The following is a 21,032-nucleotide window of genomic DNA, read 5'->3' as shown; positions in this document are numbered from 1 at the left end:
TTTGAAGCGTGTTGTATATATGCATCTGTTTGTGTCTTCAGGGAGAGCTGTTAATGTTCTTTGTGCTTTATATTCACATTTTCCTGTATATATTTCTTGCACACAAAGCAGTGACTGCTATGTTAGTAGGCCACAATGAACTCAAAATAAGAACAGAAGCTGCCAGCCACACCGAAATGTTGGATACTTTTATTACCGGGACATGCATATATCCACGAAAGACTAGACACACATTTCACTTGTGTTGAGCCCCTATAGACTGGAGTTTTTCCTGAGGTGGAAGATATTTATAGTGTATTGAAATGTGACATTTCTAAGCTCTGTGGAAAATCAGGACTGTGGGTCAGAAGGTGAAGCAATTAGTTGTGAATGTTACTGCAGGCATATTAGTTTCCTTTCACATACTAAGAAAATAGAAGTGATACCTTGTGAGTTTTAGATTTCATTTCTGAAGGCATGTGTTAGGATCTAAGAATGTTAAAAATTACTCTTTAAATCTCGACACTTTGAATAAGAGCTCTGGACTATCTAGGGTGCTCAAATAGCATGCTTTCCCCTCTCATTTGCCTGTCTGTGCTGTAACAGGTGGCACTCCATGATAAAAAAAAAAAGAAAAAAAAGCCTATAACCATTAACTACAAAAAACCTCTGAAGCCTCATGCCTGACTGTTATACATGAGATAGTTCCATTCATTTTTGTGTGATGTTTATGTTTCATGGAGTAAGTCATATATATATATTTTAATATGTATCTGCTGTTGCCGCAAATTTGAAGGCACATATTTAACGTGGCTTGCATTGCATCTGCAGAGGCTAGACCCTATGCTATATTCTGTCAGTAGTTTACCATAATAACTCAATTATCATTAATTTTTTTGAGGAATTAAATGGCTTAATTGTAGTTTAAAAATACACCAGGAGCTAATACAAAAATATTAATTTTCCTTCATTTCAGTGTGCTTGGTCTTCTAAACCTAATAGAAAGTGAAAAGGTGATCCTACTAAGCGGCAAAAAGAACGATGTTCTGATTTAAAGAACATGTTAGGCGACACTTTAGTTGTAATGTGTGTGAGGAAGTAGTAGCTATGACGGGACATAATGACTGAACTGAGCTTTTCATTAAGGCAGAGGTTCATTCTCTTGGTTTTCTACTGACAGTTTATGTGTCTCTCCCAAGCGTGTAATCCGAGTAAAGGCCCAGTCTCGCTCTGTGAGTTTTTAGGTTTTTAAATAGAGCCTTTGGGGACTGCTGCTGCTTCACCTTTTCCTCAGAGGCATTTCGCCTCTCCGATGGCCACCCCAGGCAGAGGCCGGCCCCTCCGTCAGGTTGCCCGCAGCCTGTTCGTACCTCTGTTTTGGCAAGCCACTTTCTTGGCTGGCCAAGCCTCTGCAAGCCAGCAGAGGAAATGTCCTTAGCGTCGCCTTCAGCGTCCTGGCCCTCTCGGTTCACTTGCCAGTGTCCCCACCTCAGCGCGAGGAGGGTCTGCCGCAGCGGGTGAGTGTTCGGTGCGACGACAGCAAGTGCTGCCCTGCCCAGCCCCAGCCGGAGCACGTCAGGAGGAAGATGGCTGCCTGCGAGCGGCACCGCCATTTCCCGTCCTGACAGGTTCCTGTGAGAGCTTTCTCACACCCAGGACAGGTTACACGCGATGCCCGTTTCACATATGCTTTATGTCGTGTTGTCTGCTGAACTGTTCAGACCACAATACAGCTTGACTTAATGGCCTGGACATTAAAATCCTACTTTTAATAAGGTGGAAAGCAGAATCTTTTTTGATTTTTTTTTTTACCTCGGGATGAACGTAGTGAAAAAACGAAAATAATCCTTGTACGTGCATTTTGGAGACTGTGTGTGTGCGTGTTTGCTTGTTCCTAAGTAATGCTCCTGCCTTTGAAACCCTCAACCAGTTCACCCAGGAATTCCTTACTCCTGAGGGGCTGTTGACTGGGACATCCCACTGGCTGACTGACACTCTGCAAATGCCTTGTGAGCTTGCCCACCGCCTGGATTTCCCTGCTTTAAATTATGAACTAGATTTGGTTACCAAGGCAACTCTGTTCACTGACCTATGATATTCTCTTGAAAACACTTTTTAAATTAAATTTGCTGACACCTGAACACAGTTAAGCCTTTACTCTGTGGAGGTTAAATGCCCATCTAGTATCAACAAAGATGGTATCATTTATGTACACAGAAGTTGAATTAGTCTTTTTCTTTTTTTTTCTCATTTTCTGCCTACCATGTTTTGAAATTGTTGTATGTCCTCCCTCCCTATGTCATCCCTCACTGCCAAAGTATAAATGTTAAATGCTTAAATGCTTCTTTACACATGGGCTACTTGTTGGATGCCTGAAAAATACTGTTTCTGCCTCTGCTTGCATTCTTAGCACTCTCAGGGATAGACGCACCTCTCTAAAATAAGAGGCAAAACCAATCTGAAGCTGCACAGAGAGTATAATTTGGAGCAAAATGGCACAAAATTTAGTATACGGAAACTGTGTAAAAAATGGGCATGGTGCCTGTGTACCTCAATTTTATAAACAGACTTAAAACCAGTTCAGATCCAGTGTGCCATTCTCTGTGTTTCAGCAAACTCAAAGGTTAGTTTAAAAAAAAAAGTTTTTTAGTGAATAACTGTGAGAGACGTGAAAACTGAAGTACCGATATTGTCACAGTTGCTGTGTTTATGTACAAGTCTAGTTGTCTCGTAGTCACCTCAAGAATACCCTGCTCAGCCATCAGCTTTTCCAGAATAGAAATGCATAACCATATCCCCTTGGATTTGAAATTTTGTCTGCAGCTTCCCTCAATATGGTGTGAGCTGTCATAAGATAACTCTGTATTCAGAATGAATTATTTCAGATGAAACTTCCCTTAATATAGTGAGCTTAGTTCATCAGTACCAGCCTGCACCTCTACCCTCCGCTGAATTTCTTCATGCTCATTCCCATGTTCTCTATACTGTGCCAAAACACCTCTGGCTACTTCTACCTGTCTCCATTCTGACTGTTCTCACCCATCCCTGTTCCTCAGCACAGGGAGCCATACACTGTTGTTTTGAATTCTGTGCTAAAAATTGTATTGTTTCAGTTGCAGCAACTTGCACTGGAATCTGGCCTCCTTCCCCTCTGCTCTTTCTAAAGGCAGCTGTGGAGAAGTTCCTTTTTTATCCCATTCAGTCAGCTTCTGACTGTTACCCTGTGTGTATAACACATATAATTACAGTACTTCTTGGATACTCCACAATGCCACAAAATACATGACAATTCAGTTTAAGAATCTTCTGCATTTCTCTGATTCTGTAGCTTTGCTACGCACAGAGAGGTTTCATAAAATTAAATGAAGAACCCATTGACTTTCAGTCCCATGTGGCCTTTCAACTCCTTCGTTCTCCGTGTGAGTTAAGTGCTACTTAGGAAGGGTTGGTCTGTGCTGAAAGCAGATACCAGTCCATACACCCTGCTGCTCTGTGCACTGAGGCCAGGCTGTGGTGAAGGCAGCCCAGCTGAAGCAGAAATAGAAAGCTGTGGGTATTTGTTAACTAATGATATATCTGGGTTCTGTGAAACCAGAGTCAGCCTTACAGCTGCTGAATATGTGTGTTGAAACCTTATTTATTGATACTCTTTTGTTACCTTCAGTCAGGGATTGGTTGCCCCTTAGCTGGTGGAGGAGTGAATAGCATTCAGGATGAGAAGCTGCATTGGTTAATGGTTCCTGTTAGCCAGTCTTGGTGTGTTTCAGAGATTTGCATGTTTTTCTGCTCTGTTTTTAGGTGTTCTGTTTCTTACATCAAATGTGACTGACATTGAACATTATTCTTTGCTTTCAGCTGATTTGGCCTAAAAGACTTTCATGACAACTGTGCTTTCTCTTTTCCTTTTTTTTTTTGTTTGTTTGTTTGGTTGGGTTTTTTCACTTTTATTATATACCTTGCTGTTACCACTTTTTTTAGGACATGTTGAGTTGATGTCCCCAAAGACCAGAACATCATCCCTGTTGAGCTAGAACATTGCACTGCTTTCTTTCAACGTGACTGTGCTGTTGGAAACTAGGAAAGAAAACAATATAAAGCTTTGCTTTTGTAAGCCTCAAACATGCAACCATTTGTGTGTTTGCTTTACTATAAGCCAATGGGCAGTGTTTGAGATTCTAATTTATTAAATATGTACTTCATAGTAAAGGATAATTCTAAAGGAAGCAAAATACATTGCTCTATTCGTGGCAATTCCTTCCAGAGCTCTTCAAACTCTCTTTTATATGATAGACTACCTCCTACTATTCGTTTGGCCCAGTTCTAGGTTGACCTCACCATTACATGTAAATGGTTAAACATAGGAGAGTTGTTATACATAAGATTTAATTTTACAGGAATTCAAAATTGTTACGTGATTCTTATATGCAATGTCGATGTTTGCTGGTTAGAGAGTATCTACAGGGCTTCCTCATAGTATGCATTCTTTTGATTATTAACATCTTTATAAGTAGGAAGAATTGCTTCCCACTGTCAAATACGTTCCTTTCTGAAGAAAGGTGGGTGCCAGGGGGAGCTGTTTGGAGGATGAAGGTGACTGTGCAGATGCTTTTGTTGAGGAAGAGCAAACAGTTCTATTTGAAGCTAACAGAATATTTGCCTGTGTAGCTGCTTAACGTTTGGATAAACTGGAACAGAGGTGTGTGTTATGAATAGCAAAGCAGAGTCAAAGTAGGTATTTAGAGAAGGGAAAAGTGCAATCACACTAACCTTTTCAGTAGCTCCTACTAACCAACAAATGCTAAAGGCAGTAGAGGCTTTCAGGGTGGCATGGTGTTGGCATCTTGAGCGTGAAAGCAATTCTCTTACTTCAATACCGGATCTGTATGTTGTCATGAAACAAACAGGAAAAAAAAATATGGAAACTTCAGGCTTGCCATAAAAGTTTATTGTACAAGGGATCGCTTCCCTGGAAATTTTCCTTTCTGTTACAAAATAGGTGTTTCTATAAATTTCCCAGGGTCCTGGCGCACTTGGGTAGTGCTTGTGTAATTAGACACCGATACATTATTCCAGCAATGTTGTCATCCCCTGAAAGACTTCCACTCAGAATCTTTTGTGTAAGTATTAGGTGAAAATATCCTGAATTTTAGTTTGGAAGCAAATTATTATTACTGAATATTCACTCTGCGTATCTATGCTTGCCTAACGTTGACTTAAGCTCTTCTAGCGTAAGCGAACTAGTCTGTGTGCACGTTGCCTTTGCTGCACACAGTATTTTGGAGCACTACACATGGCACGTCTTCCCATCAGACTCCTCTGGATATTGACAATTTCCAAACTGTATCAGTTCACAGCAGTTACACTGTTAGTATAATATGATATTCTTTGGTGTCACAGATAGAGGGGTTTTCTTTAACAGCAATTGTATTTCTACGTCATAGTACAAGGTGGAATCTTCTTTATGCACTAGGGTTTGCACACAGTGACAATTAAGGCAGATACTGATGCCATCTTGGCAAAGCTGTTCCAAATGTTTCTTTTTAGATAAGTGTCCTTAAGGTCCAGGCCCTGTGAAGGGAATGGGGAGAGAGGGTAGGGACTGAAAGACCAAATGTATGGGAGCCCCAAATAAATACAACTTAAATGTAAAAGCTTTCCAACTTCTTTTCAGATTGTGAACGTGTCACGGTTAGTTGGTGTTGATAACCCTGTGGAGCTGATCTATTTTGTGGAGGATCAAGACGGAGAGAGACTCAGTGCTCTGAAGTGCTCAGACCTGATGAACAGAGTTGATATCCAGCGGGCTGCAATCATCCTTGGATACCGCATTGAAGGCACCGTTGCACAGCGTAAGCCCTATCGTATCCACACTGATGCCACCAAAGAGAAATAGGAGGGGTGACATCAGCTTTGGAGATTATGACACTGCACAGTGCCCACTGTTGCAGTGTTTTGTTCTTGGGATGCTGCAATTTTGACACTTTTGAGGAAATCAATTTTAGCAGTCTTGCAGTGAGCTATGTGGTGTTGCTTTGCTTCTTGAAGACTCTGCTGAACTTGGAATTGCAACGGGGTCCTTAAGTGCAAGCCTCACTGCATTCGCTTTAGTGCTTGTGCTAGAAAAACACTGTGCTAACTAGATACCTTCTTGCCATTTGCATCTCTTTCTGCTAGTCCAATGTTTCTTTACAGCTTATCTTGCTCAGGAGCTTGCACAAATACCACGACTGTGGATGGGAGGGTGTCAGTGTGAAATGGGTATTACCTTTAGCTGCATAATGGCAATGAAGTAGATAACACAAGTCAGTATTTTTTGTTTCTCTGAATTACCATTTCTTTGAGTCAAAGATGTAGGCTAATGCTGGTTGGGGCGTTTTGAAGGGTATAAGCAAAAAGAAACAGTTTATTTCCTTCATTGAATATGATTGATCTTATTTTTATTTGTTTGCCCATCAGTAATATATTAAGTAATGTGATCTTTATTAAAAGATAATAAAAAAGTAATGTGATCTTTTACTGGAGACACATCAGAATAAATATAACAGGTAATATAATGACTTTATTCAGGAAGCTTGGTATATAAATAATTTGCAGTAAGGAGCAGACAGAAGACCTACTAAAAATTCCATGTTATGATTAAGAAAGAAACTTCAAAGTATTTTAAAAGAGTAACAGACATGTATATGATCTGCAAAATACCTCATTGATATGAATGCTTCATTACCTTTTCTGTTTTCTGTGCAATATGGAGACATGAATTGCACTCTACCACAGGATATTTTGCCAATAGAACAAGCATGCATCTGATTTTTAAAATTCTCTGCAGAAAGAAAAGAAAGAAAATAGTGTCAATTGCACCATCTGGATGTGTTTCTAAATTTTGTCCCTCATTAAAACAGTGGTTTAAAGATAGGTCAGTAGCTCATATACATCTGCTTAATATCTGTTAATGGACTGTAACATTGGCTAGACAGAAATGCAGGAATTGGCAAGAGTAAATACCCTTTACAAAAATGGTAGGTGTTGAACAAACTTCATGAAGTGTTTATAGCTTATTTTGCATGTTGAAACTTGTTATCTTTGACACATCATTAGAAAGTTCTTTTAAGAGGCATAGAATCATAGAAATTGTTTAAATGTTTCTTATTGGAAGAAACTAGACAAAAAGTTACTTTCATAACAGAAAATGTAATGTCATAAATAAGCTGTCAGATGTATAAAATATAAGAATTACAATATGTTCCTTTAATCTCTAGGTTCATCATTAGAATGGCTACTAATAAAATGATATATAAAAATAAGATTGCATAGAAATACTCTTTTTAACTTGAACACATCATTTGAAGAAAGTATATCAGTTGGACTAGAAATGTATTACTGCTGTGGTTTTTAATCCCACATATAACCACTATGCAAAATAGAGCAAATGAAAGTTTGGTCAATTCTTCCAGTTCACTTTTTACAGGTATGACTGGTTTGATTACACTGTCCAGTGGTTTCGTCTTCTGTTTGCAGCTAAAGGATCTCACACGCTGCCAACGAAACAGAGAAAGGAAAAAAAGTAATTAAAAATGTGGAACTATACACCTTGGGAGGAGGGTCTTACTGATTTCAAATTGATTGTGATTATTGATGGGGAAGGTAACGAAATATATGCAACTAAAGAGAATAGGCAGCTGATAATACTGCTTAAAGCAGGAAACAGGCAATAATGTTGGAAAGTCCTCACCTTTGTTAGTGGTAAGTCATTTTTCTGGACCCATTTCACTACATCAGCTCAGGTTTGGGTTAGAATGATGTGGTAGAAGTGTTTTTTCATTAGGTTTTTAAGCACAGGTCTTCAGAAGGTAGGCCAGGACAATCAATCACCTGCCCCATGCTTCCTGAGCATGACATACCTTAACTTATAACTGGTATGACATTTCCTGTGATGTGCAGCTGGTTTCTGATAAATTTGTTAACTAGCATTTACAAGAACATAAAAATACATAACCTTGAAGTGTCCTCAGTTTAAAATATATAACCACATAATACTGCTGTCTTCCTCTTAACTTCACAGCTGTGGAGAAGCTGAAGGAGTCCACCTCAGAGTCACAGAATAGCAACCTATGGATTATTGTTGGTGTGGCAGTCCCAGTTGCTGTAGTGCTCCTGATTGTTATTATTTTATACTGGAAACTTTGTCGAACAGACAAACTGGAGTTTCAGCCAGACACGATGAGCAACATCCAGCAGCGACAAAAGGTAAAAGGGGAAGCTGTGCTGAGAGGAGCTTGAGTATTCTGAGCATAAATGAATGTGAGTGTCTAGGGAACACCTAGTATCCTTAAACAGCATGTGGAAACACAGTTTCAGAGCCTTCCAGTTTAAAAAGAAAAAGGAAAAAAGTCAAATGATAGTTGAAGTCAAGAATCCCATACTGTTTTATTTATTCTCCTAGGTATATGATACTGCATTAGATAGATACAACCTACTGAAATGTGGGCACTGAGGCTGAAAGGAACCTTTCTTTATCACTTCATTTCAAGGCCTTGGCTAGGACTGAATAAGAGGAAATGTATTGACTGTTAAATCACTGACCGTGTTTTCTGTAGGGGGCTGAATTTTTCTTTGGAGAGCTTCCGCTAAACTAATTTGACAGCTAAACTGCAGCATATGTCATGCTGGAAGTAGAATTTGCTAGAGCCTATCCTTGCTGCTCCGTGTTCTGCCGGCGCTCTTGAGTTGCCGTTGTGAGAGCCTGTTGCAGGACTAGAACTTTAATTAGTGGATCTCCATAAGACTGCATGGGTGAGCGTGTTGGCCAAAGTGTTGGAGGACTGGGTTAGGATGGTGAGAAATTCAGTAGTCTGTCTTTTTCCTGCCCGAGACTGTAAATTAAAAAATATGTGATTCAGGATTTTCACAAAGGATGTATTCAGTAAAAAGAGTGGAGAAGTGATTAAAGGGTTACAAATCTTACTTCTCCTTTTTACAACTGGAGAGAACTGGTCTGTGTGTCGGAGATGCTTTTTACTGACTATAACTTCAGATGTTTTATTAAAAGCAAAATAATCTGCCTGTCCTAATCCTGTGGTACTGTAATCATGTTCTTCTACTGTCACCTCGTGTTCAGTCGTACAGTTTTCTCCGTAACAAGCCTTGTCTGTACACCATACTCTCTTTCAAGATAATTAATGATGTGAAAGATGAGAGAAGCAGAAAGTGGTTGCACTTCCAAAGCAGTCAGAACAAATCAATAGTAACTTCCACTTGTCTTGTTGCTGCAGATTGAGTGTCAGAATTGAGGTCGGCAACAAGTGGTACCCTTTGATGAACTTCACCCCCTGGTACCTTGTCTCACCTGTGCTGTGGTAATACGTAACGCAGATTTTGATTGAAGAAGTTCCCCACAGTAGTTTCAGCTAATTTGAGAAGGGTCATACAAAAAAGGCAGGAGAGGATCATTACCCTTGGTACACTATTTCATCATATACCTTTTTGGTACCTCTCTGCTGTCGCAAGCTTTTTGTAAGAAAGCTGTTGGGTTGGGTTGGCTGTAAGGCCAGAAACACCTTTCATAGTTTTACTTTCTTTTGGGAGAATGGCTCCGTTGTTTTTCTCCACCGCTTCCACAGTGTTCCTCCTCTTAATTGTTCATGAGTCAGAAGCCTTGAACTTGTTTGTATGCAAGTCTCATTTCACTTCGCCTAGGGAGCCTGTCACTTTGCCTTCTTTAGGGAAGTCACTGTAAGCAAACTAGAAAGAACCAGTAAGGACGTCTAGTCAAATCCTTGTGCCAGTGGATGGCTCGTACTTTAATACTAAATGAGGTAAAGCAATAAAATGTGTCTTAAATTTTTATCACTTAGCACATCAAAAAACTGGCAGAATCTACTTTGAAAACCATTTTCCTCCTTTGCCCAAGATCCAGAATAAAAGTAGTACTCTGGCTTCCTTAGTAGCAGGCTGTCTTTGGGATTTCTTCATGTCTTCAAACAGTGGGTTGAAATTCCAGGTCAGAGTTGGGCATATTTAACAAGCACTGAAGACCCCAGTCAGTCACAACAGCATACAAATAATTAGGGACATTTGGTCCGGTCCTGCCCTTTTGAATTTTTTGTGGTTTTTATACTTTTTATTACAGTAAATGCAAAGAAATGATCAAAGGAATGAAATCTTGTGGTCAGGGGTTTAGGTCCGTAAATAAACTCAGTTTAAAAATGGACTCAGGCTCCCCCTTGCTCAACCCACCTGCAATTATTTCCATTCCCTCTTTACAGAGCTTGAGTTTGGTACCAAAGGAAAGTGAAGGGCTGTACTGCATCTCTAAATGGAAGGGTATTTAGGTTAAAGATCTGGGGTTTTCTCTTGGAATCAATATTTCATTGGTAAAAGCCATAAAGATGCATTTATAGTGCTAGCTCTTCTCACTTCCATTAATCTTTAAAAAAATTTTCTTTTCATGTAAATATAGAAATGGAATGTATAAATATCAAAGTATTTCATTAACATATACATGGCATATCCACACTGGAAATAGAAGATAATTCTTTTCAACCACGTAATAAGTCTACAATCTGTTTTGTACTTGAAAATGTGTGTTGGTTGGAAGATAAGAAACTGAGACACCCTTTTCTTGTTCAGATGAAATAGGATAGCGTACTGCACTGGTGGATCTCCAGAGGTATCACCAGTCTTTTTTTCAGTGTGTTTAATTAGCCATTTTAACATAGCAGACCAGTGGGCAGCATAATAATCTGTTAGAATTCACAGTAGCAGCTGATAGCAAATTATGTCACCTGTGACTTAAAAGCCTGGAACAAGGTTGGGAATGGTGTGAAGGGAAAGCCTGTTTGCTTCATGCTGCTGAGGAAAGACTTTGCCACTAAAAGGCTGGTTCCTTGAAACATCAAGAGAGAGAACTTCCGTAAATGTACGGTAATGCAGATTACGTAACAAAGACATAAGTTTTTCAGGAGCTTTTTATTCTCAGTTTAGAGTCTCTTTTACAAATTTGCATTCTCTTCAGAGAGATGCTTTAAAGATGCTACAAATTTTCCTGGATTCTACAGCCCATGTGTCATTCTAGTACCATCTTTTGTTTCTTCCTTCCTTTCGCTTAATTACTTAATTCTGGTTTTGAACTCCTGCTTTTTCCTAAATATTTTGTTATGCACTCAGACAATATAATTTAAGTTTTAATCTTCTATATGTAAAGGTTTAATTTTACAGAGTAGATATAATTTCTGTGTTCCTATGACCACCATTAAAAGTTAAGCTGCATGCCCTCACAGTCTACCTTCTGAGGAAGTAAACCATCACTATTATCTGTTGGTAATAAAACCCTACATGCCTTTCAGGTGTGCCCTGAGGTATGGCTGCCCAGGTACACCTTGGTGAGATAAAGATTGGCAGGTCGTGGCATTATGCAACAATTCAGTCATACGGGCCAGTGTATCATACCAGCACAGCTAACCTGCTTTGGGCCCTTATCTGCTCTGTGGACACCCTTTTAGAGTGTTTGGGTCATAGTCCCTCACTTGGGATGGTCAATAATAGTGTATTTGCCACTTCAGCAGGCATAGCTGTGTTGAAAAATACTCAGATCCTGTGATTGCAAACCCTTAGAAGTACCCAAGATTACATCTATATTTATGTGCCGTAGCAGCCCTGAAGCTGGGCTTGAGTCCAGGTTTCCTGCTTGTCCCCACCCTCAAGGCCAGGTCACGCTCAAAGACCTTGCACCCAAGTCACAGAAGGCAAAGGCAGGAACTGGGAGACTGAAGAGCCGCCCACCGCGGGAGAAGATCAGGTTTGAGACCATCTAAGGAACCTGAAGGTGCACAAGTCCATGGGATCTGATGAGATGCATCCACAGGTCCTGAGGGAACTGGCAGATGAAGTGGCTAAGCCACCATCCATCATATTTGAGAAGTTGTGACAGTCTGGTGAAGTTCCCACTGACTGGAAAAGGGGAAACGTAACCCCCAATTTAAAAGGGGAAAAAAGGGAGATCCGGGGAACTACAGGCCAGTGAGTCTCACCTCTGTGCCCGGCAAGATCATGGAGCGGATCCTCCTGGAGACTATGCTAAGGCACATGGAAAATAAGGAAATGATTGGTGACAGCCAGCTTGGCTTCACTAAGGGCAAATTGTGCCTGACAAACTTGGTTGCCTTCTGCGACAGGGTTACAGCATTGGTGGATAAGGAAGGAGCAACAGACGTCATCTACCTGGACTCATGTAAAGCATTTGACGCTGTCCTGCACAACATCCTTGTCTCTAAATTGGAGAGAGATGGATTTGGCAGATGGACCACTCGGTGGATAAGGAATTGGCTGGGCGGTTGCATTGTGAAAGAGTTGTGGTCAACGGCTTGATATCCAAATGGAGAGCGGTGATGAGTGGCGTTCCTCAGGGGTCGGTATTAGGACAGGTGCTGTTTAACATCTTTGTCGGCGACATGGACAGTGGGATTGAGTGCACCCTCAGCGAGTTTGCCAATGACACCAAGCTGTGTGGTGCAGTCGACATGCTGGAGGGAAGGGATGCCGTCCAGAGGGACCTTGAGAGGTGGGCTCATGTGAACCTCATGAAGTTCAACAGAGCCAAGTGCAAGGTCCTGCACATGGGTCAGGGCAATCCCAAGCACAAATACAGGCGTGCAATGAGTGGATTGTGATCAGCCCTGAGGAGAAGGACTTGGGGGTGTTGGCTGACAAGAAGCTCAACATGACCTGGCAATGTACACTTGCAGCCCAGAAAGGCAACCATATCCTGGGCTGCATCAAGAGAAGTGTGGCCAGCAGGTTGAGGGAGGTGATTCTCCCCCTCTACTCCACTCTGGTGAGACCCCACGTGGAGTATTGTGTTCAACTCTGGGGTCCCCAACATAAGAAGGACATGGAGTAAGTCCAGAGGATTGCCACAAAAATTAATCGGAGGGCTGGAGCACCTCTCCTGTGAAGACAGGCTGAGAGAGTTGGGGTTGTTCAGCCTGGAGAGGAGAAGGCTCCAGGGACACCTTATAGCAGCCTTTTAGTACCTAAAGGTGGCCTACAGGAAAGCTGGAGAGGGACTTTTTACAAGGGCATGTAGTGATAGGACAAGGGGTGATGGCTTTACACTGAAAGAGGGTAGATTTAGATTAGATGTAAGAAAGTTCTTTACTGTGAGGGGTGGTGCAGCAGTGGAACAGGTTGCCCCAAGAGGTTGTGGCTGCCCCATCCCTGGAAGTGTTCCAGGCCAGGTTGGATGGGGCCTTGAGCAACCTGGTGTAGTGGAAGGTGCCCCTGCCTGTGGCAGGGGATTGGAACTAAATGATCTTTAAGTTCCCTTCCAACCCAAACCATTCTATGAGTCTTTGATAGTATAGATAATAGCAAAGATAATGTTTGTTCTAAGCTGGTGACATGGGCAGTGTAGACTGTATTCAGCGAAGGGCTGTTCTGCAGATTGGATGTACCATGCCACTTTACCAGTTTTTTCTCTCCATCTGCCTTCTAGTTTCATCACAGGATTGGTGTTTTGCAGAGAGGGTGGCGTAAGGGTTCTTCTTGAAAAGACTCATAATATTATCTTCTGCAAAGAATATGTAGAGAAGGCCTGAACTCAAACAACACTAAGGGATGTTTTACTCCTGGTTAGTCTCCAAAGTCTGGTACTTCAGTGCCTTTAAGCAGAAATACATAGTAAAGAAAACTTTTATGGGAACTGATGCTAGCAAAACCAGGTTTGAAGATGAAGTAATAATAATAATACTAATAAAAAATCTCAAAGAGACTCTGATTAGCTAATCCATTGCTCTGCCTCAAAGCAGGATTAACAACACCTGAAAAATATTAGGTTACCTTTTTCATTCTGGAGATTAGATGGGAAAACATGTTTAGATCAAAGTTATTTGGACTCTTTTTAAACCGGGTATTAAGGAAGCAGGTCAGAGCACTGAATTTCTGTGCAAGATTCATTGGTCTGTGCAAGGATGATTCTTTTCAAGAGATGGAATGAAGGTATTTAAAGGGCACATCAAGTATTCATTACTTGTTCTGTAAGCCATAGCATCCTACTGGAAATTCACCTTGACATGATCTAGGTTGTTGCACTAGATAAAGGTGTCTTTGCTTTTGGAAGTAAAAGATGCATAAGTAGCATTTTTACATTACAGGATTTTCTCTCTTGCCATTGCCTTATATCCACCGCAACATCGTCCCAACCCGAGCTTTTTTTCTTGCAAAGGAGCTGTGCCTTTTGTGGGCAATAGAATTTTTGCCATGGGTTATTTTTCTTTTTCTTGAAAAAAATGGATAAATGTCTTTAATGCCCAAACAGTCTTTCTGCTCTGTACTGGACTACTGACATTTTTGTGTGAAAACACTGTCAACCCCTTTCCTCTTCCACAGAGAGTAAAAAAACCATTCTACATATTATCTGTAATGGAAACAGAGTTGGCAATATTATTTCTTTCTCTATGGACATCCAAAAATTAAAATGGAACCTAGTTCACTAGGGATTTCACTTTCCCTGCTGTGTACAAGTGTTTGGAGAAAAAAGTCAAATCCCTTGCTAGGACTTTTTAGAGGTAGTTTCAGCTCTAAACAGTTACTCAGGGAAAGGCTCCCTGCCCCAATGACAGGAATCTGAGATCTGTGGACAACCTCATTGATAGTTTATTTAGGTGGTCATGGATGTTCTCCTGCAAATGCTGGGCATGCTGAAGTCAGTGCCTTTGCAGTGCTAAGTTTGGGTGGCCTGCTCAGTTCCGAGTTCTTCCAAGGGCACATCCTAAAACCCTAGGGGGAAAAGCCTACTTCTCCAGCCAGAACTCGCTCCTTTCTGGAGCCCTCTGCATGCCACTATGGTTCTTAAAGGCCGCACATGTCTCTCTGGCTCAGTGTCCCTCCTGTGTGTTTACGCATGGGAGAGGTGGGGTGGGTCGGTCCCCACGAAGCTTTGGACAATGCATGCAGTACCGCACCTTCTCCTTGAGCGGTAGCACAGATAGTGCCAGAGCTGGAGGGCTGCCAATTTGCATCATGTGCCAGCAAACCTCAGCTAATGTGTAATCACCTGGGGACCATTACCAGCCCTTGCATGTCTGCTCTAATCTGTGCTGCTTCTGACAGCCAGCCAGACCTCCGTGTGTCACTCACAGTTACAGGTAATGAGTCATGCGTTCTGTAAGATATCTGAGAGGGCCTTGTGTGGATTTTTATTTCCCCCCCCAAGCAGGGATATCTGATATCTGAATCTCATGTGTCAGGTGTAACTTTAGACCTCTGAATTGAGAGTTTTGCTTATTATTGTGTATTCAGTAGACTATCTCTTGGATGTTCCCTGGATCAAAGAGGCAAGCCCTGCTGGAGGCTAAATACTAGGCTTCTGCTCCTGATATGAAGAATTCTTGTGATGTTTTGACATCCTGTAATGCTTTTGTTCATCTGTATAATGTCGAGGCAACAGCTCTGCATTGCAGAATAATTCCAGTCAAAAGAAGCGCATGTTAAGAAAGGCAGCTGACGCCAATCTTATAAAAACTACTTGAAAACTGACATGAGTTTCTGCAAGAGGTTCATGTCTGTGCCTACTGTTTGCATAAAAAATATCACTCATTTCTAATAGCAACCTTGACTGACTATCCAAAATGATGTCTTTTTGGAATTGGCATACAGGTTCTGCTTCAGAGTCAATAGCTGGATTCTAACAAGGAACACAATATTGAACATCTTAATTACTTCTCAACAATACATTTCTCTGATGGCAATTCCTCTGCAAGATCTCTTTTGTAGGAACTCTTCTTCTGTAATGAGGATTAACTATTCACAAATTGTAGAAATGAAATACCACACTTAGATTTACTGTGTATACTGATAAATATAAAAAGTAAAATGTCTCCATCTGCTTTTTTACAAACATTTGAGTAGCTGTCTTGAGGTCAAGACCAAAAGGCCAGCTAGCCCAGGTGCCACAAGCAAAAGCCTACAGAAGGGGAGAAGAACAGGGCCAGCACATGTGATGCTTTGCCTTGAGTAACTCTTCAGCCTCCAGTTATTTGTGTCTCAGGGACTTTCTCTAGAAGTGATGATGTTTAGCAACCCTCAACAGATTTCTCTTCCATTAATCTGTCCGGTCCTCCTAAACCCATCTGAGCTGCTGACAGGGACTTCCACAGCATGTTATATGAAGAACTGTGTCATCAGCTCTGGGGCCCCCAACATGAGAAGGACATGGACCTGTTGGAGCGAGTCCAGAGGAGGGCCGCCAAGATGATCAGAGGGCTGGAGCACCGCTCCTGTGAAGACAGGCTGAGAGAGTTGGGGTTGTTCAGCCTGGAGAAGAGAAGGCTCCAGGGACACCTTATAGCAGCCTTTTAGTACCTAAAGGTGGCCTACAGGAAAGCTGGAGAGGGACTTTTTACAAGGGCATGTAGTGATAGGACAAGGGGTGATGGCTTTACACTGAAAGAGGGTAGATTTAGATTAGATGTAAGAAAGTTCTTTACTGTGAGGGTGGTGCAGCAGTGGAACAGGTTGCCCCAAGAGGTTGTGGCTGCCCCATCCCTGGAAGTGTTCCAGGCCAGGTTGGATGGGGCCTTGAGCAACCTGGTGTAGTGGAAGGTGTCCCTGCCTGTGGCAGGGGATTGGAACTAGATGATCTTTAAGTTCCCTTCCAACCCAAACCATTCAATGAGTCTATGATTCTATCTTGTTTCATCTTGCTTTTTTCATGCCATCTCTTTGTCTTCTGTGATGCTCCCTAATCCTTGTATTGGAGGGGACAATGAACAGCTGATTCCTAGGCACTTGCTCCTTGCCAATCCTGACTTTACAGATCTCTGTCATCTCTATCATCTCTTTTTCCAGACAGAGGAGTTCCAGTTTTCTTATTCCTTCGTTTGAACTGGCCTTTGAACCAACTGCTAGCCTTTGAAAAAGCTGAACATTTTCTAATTCTTTTCCATCCTTTTTGAGAGGGGGAGACTAGAACTGAATATGCTATTCAAAATGTAGGTGACCCATGGATTTGTAAAGTGAGGTTTACATAGTGGCTACTTTTGAAAAGGAGTTAAACAAAAAGAAAAATAATCCATTTTCAAAATACAGATAAACTTTATACCATCCTAAACATAATAGACTGCTGAGACTAGATCAATACTGGGGAAATAAATTGTGTCTTTCCTAACAAAAGCTGATAGAGAGTTTACTGTAGAACTTGGCTATTTTGGGAACAAGGAAATGGGCCAACATCAAATCATTGTTGCCTCAGGTTTTAATGTTGCTACTCATTTGTAGCTTCATTTCAGCAAGCAGATTATTTCTGCAGTGTATGTGAATGTACTTTCTTTCTGTGTGCATTAAACCCTTTTTGGATAAATAAATATGTTTAAGTCACTGAACCCAACAAAATATCAGCACAAAAATAAATGAAAATTGCTGACCTATGCTCTATCTTAAAAGTCTGTTAGCACTTTTTTTCATTATTTGCAGAGAGGAAGTGTTTCTGGACTGTGTTGTATATATGCTCTGTCCAGATGGTGAGAGACATGTTGTGAATGTATTCTTTTGCTTCACAAGTTGAGAAAAGAGTTTCCTTAATTTATAATTTTTTTGGTGTGTTGTGCTACCTCTCTTAGAGGTTGCAGTTGATATCGGAATTGTGTACGTGGCCTTGGAGGAGTAATTGTTTGACATAACTGATGGACAAAAGACTGGTGGAACTGAGACACAGGAGTGACCTGTCTATCCTATAAAGTTGGTGATCTTTTTCTAACTAACTCCTGACACTTTCATCCAACCAGTGTGCAACGGAACCTCACCAAACCATGATTAAGATAGTATCCACCCTGCGGCATTTCTGTCTGAGAAGGAAGGCTAAAACTGTGTGATGCAGACACAAAATTCTGCCTGTTACAGCAGTTATCTCAGTAGCCTGTGGGCATACATGTACTCAGAGTTATGGGCTTTCAACAACATGATCCCTCTTGTATTTTGTGAAATTTACTGAGCTGTCATGGTAATATTAGTGTAGCAGGAAGAAACACACAAAGGAGAAGAGGGATGATGAAAATCCACGAGAAGAATCTGTCTTAAGAAAATATTTCAGAACAGGTGTCTTGAGAATTTCAGGCTTTATAAAGTTTTGTAAGTTTGGGGGTTTCTTTATTTGTTTTTAATCCTACTCCAGGAGCAAAATTCCTGAGGTGGTATTTTTTGTGGGATCCCTGCTTTACTTACTATTTGTATGGTGGTGAGCAGTAAACCACAGTTTTGACTTTTCAGAGGAGGGAGGGAGGACCAGAGGCTGTACACTAGCTTCTTCTGGTTTTCTCTGCCAGCGCTGGCTATACTGTGCACTACTTTTCCCCAGCTTGATGGTAGAAACCCATGCAACTATAAGCATGTTTCTTCTCTGCAGGGACATGTTTGCTCGACTGCTTTACCTATTCCCAGTAATGGTGATCGTTGACAGAAGTGTTGTTATGATGACAAATGTGACATGTAATTTGTATAAAGAGGTGCTTGGTCCAATAAGAGAAAATGGGCAGCATTGTGTACATATAGCTCTCTTTTTAGTCCTCAGATCTCAAAATCCTGCTTCTTTTTGAGATGAGGCTTCCATAGAGGGTACAGGTTGTAACACCGCTGTAATGGGAGGGTGATGGCATCCCACCTAAGAGGCAATATAGTGAACTGCCATTTCACATACACTTCTTTTTACATCTGAACACAGTAATAAGTGAAGGTATTTAAATTGAATTGGAGACATTTTTTGTTTTGGTGCTTAAAAACATTTCCTAAACCAGCAGCAGTGAAGGATCCCTCTGCACATTTCTCAGTGATGCTTAGTATTTTTTTTTTAAAAGTAGACCAGGAAAGAGTTTGTGCTTATGGCAAAAGTTGGTTGCATCGTATCCCATTTCATAGGGGAATTGTGTCAATGGTACAAAAAGACCTTGAGAAATACAGAAGAGTCTTTTTTCAGTATTTTGAGGGAGGCTATGGAGACGGAACTCTGCTTCTATGTGATCCTCTAATATGCTTTTTTCATCAACAAAGGTTTCTTGTGTCTTAGCTCAGATATGCATTATTGTTATTGAATCGCATGTATAATTTGTATGCATACTTTACAGGCAGTCCCTGGCTATGATCCCAAAGGGTTTTGTGTTGAAGGACAGCAATGTAAACAAAAATACAGAGGGTATGCTTATGTGGATAGGAGGTAGGAAAGATAGTAGAAGAATGAGCTGAATAGGAAAATGAGACTGAGAAAGGTTAACATGCCTCAGTACTTCTAAATTCTTATTTATGGGTAGATTGGTAGGTGGTTTAAATATCTCATTGAACGGTCACTGCGAACAATATGGATGAATGGTCTTTGTGGGAGGAAGAAGTAGGTGACATCTTGGATGGGATAGTAGAAGCATGGTGAAAAAAATGGATTAAAATCAAGACCACCCCCGCAAGCACACTAGCAGCTGCAAATAATTGTCCTTACTGGTGCATCATGAGGGTAATGCAGTGAATTCACACTTATGCTATGGTGCACTGGGAATACGGAGAAGGGTTTGGTGGTGTGAATCTCAGATTGTGGAAGGCAGTTTGTGATGTTTAATAGCTTTAAGCCGTCCTAAATCAGACTGACTTACATCTTCAACCCACATTCATTTTAAGAACACTGATTCTCATTGCCTTGCTGCATTTAAACCATAGACTTGAAAACATATTTTTTTTCTGTAAAGTTTCTTTATCCTGGTATTTTTGTAGCATTCCATGTGCTAGCATGTTAGTAAGGTCATAAGTCTGCAGGACTTCTTTACAGGTATTCCTGCCCTGTTCATAGATTATGTACTAACACTAAAGTATTATTTTTGAAATCATGCTTAGCTCCTTTGTGTCCTTTGAAATGTATTTTAACAGCCTCTGCTCAATGTGTCTATCTCTAAAAGGAACAAGGCAAGACTGTGGTATAAAATCAATAGAAAATTGTCTTAATACATTATTCTTCATATTATGTCCAAATTCAAATGCTGTTTTTACAAACTACAGGAAGAACTCTGAGTACCTGTATTTCTTCTCCTCTGCTTTCTGCTGAAATTATTCACTGACCTGTGTGTACGGTATTTACTTTCTTGAGAAAACAGATTGTTGACATTCCTGGTGTGTTTCTGCATCTAGCAAAACAATATATTGGCAGCCATGTTACATTTCGGTGACTGGAACAGTACTGGAACTATTAGCTGCTTTCATGGAATAAGTCTTGACCAAGGTGCACAGACTTTGTAGGCTTCTGCAGAAATGATTTGATTTTTCTACAAATTGAGCTTCAACTACTTTTTTTTTTTATTCAGTATGTAACAATAGAATTAAAGCACTGTCTTGACTTACCAATTTGAAATCATCTTCTCCTTAACTTTCAGCAGGTTCTGCATCTGTATAATAATGTAATGTTTTATGAATATGGTAATTTAGGCAAGTTCATTTTGGTGGTAAGCTTGAAAATAGTTTATCTTTTCCCTTTCACAAATATATACAGATAAAACAAACAAAAAACTTCTCTAACAACTTGCATTTAAAACAAGAAATCCTTGCTAATACTGATTTTGTGCAGGCTTAGGTAAAGGCACTTGAGGCTGGTAAAAAGAGGCTTAGTTTCAGCACCTGAACAGGTAGCGGTATCAGCACAAATGTACTCTTAAGAAGAGATTGTATTCTTTCCTTGGTGGTGGTTAATTTATGAGTAGTAGATGGCTGATCCACACATGGTATTCTGACTACCTGTCCTAAGATGAACAGAGGTTATCCAATCTGTTACACTATGTAACTTGCTATAAAGAAAAGGAATGTGGCAGGTGGCACACAGAAATTCATAAGGAGATGTAGGAAACCTCTTCAGTGTCTGGAACGACACTATTCCTTTGTTTTGCTGAGTCTGTGATCTGACCGTCTAGTCTTGCAGAAAGCAGAGTTGTGTTTCAGTGTCCTTCAGACACTTTTCACTGGAAGTGTAGGTTTTGGTTAGCATCAGTTCTCAGTTAAAGTCATAATGTTGCCATGGTCTAAGAGATGAGGTATCA

General features: G+C 40.7%; 1 protein-coding gene across 1 annotated transcript in view; it reads left to right on the top strand.

Annotated features, from left to right (window-relative positions):
- KIAA1549 (KIAA1549 ortholog) overlaps nt 1-21,032 on the top strand; it is a 78,149-nt gene that overhangs the window by 25,147 nt on the left and 31,970 nt on the right. The window contains exons 8-9 of the mRNA XM_010566275.1: nt 5,651-5,828; nt 8,039-8,223. Coding sequence (XP_010564577.1) covers nt 5,651-5,828; nt 8,039-8,223 — 363 coding nt within the window. The remainder of the gene's footprint in view (nt 1-5,650; nt 5,829-8,038; nt 8,224-21,032) is intronic.

Source organism: Haliaeetus leucocephalus, unplaced genomic scaffold, assembly GCF_000737465.1.
Source record: "Haliaeetus leucocephalus isolate CR32 unplaced genomic scaffold, Haliaeetus_leucocephalus-4.0 Scaffold206, whole genome shotgun sequence".
Classification (NCBI taxonomy): Eukaryota; Metazoa; Chordata; class Aves; order Accipitriformes; family Accipitridae; genus Haliaeetus; species Haliaeetus leucocephalus.
This window is presented reverse-complemented; position numbering and strand designations above follow the sequence as displayed.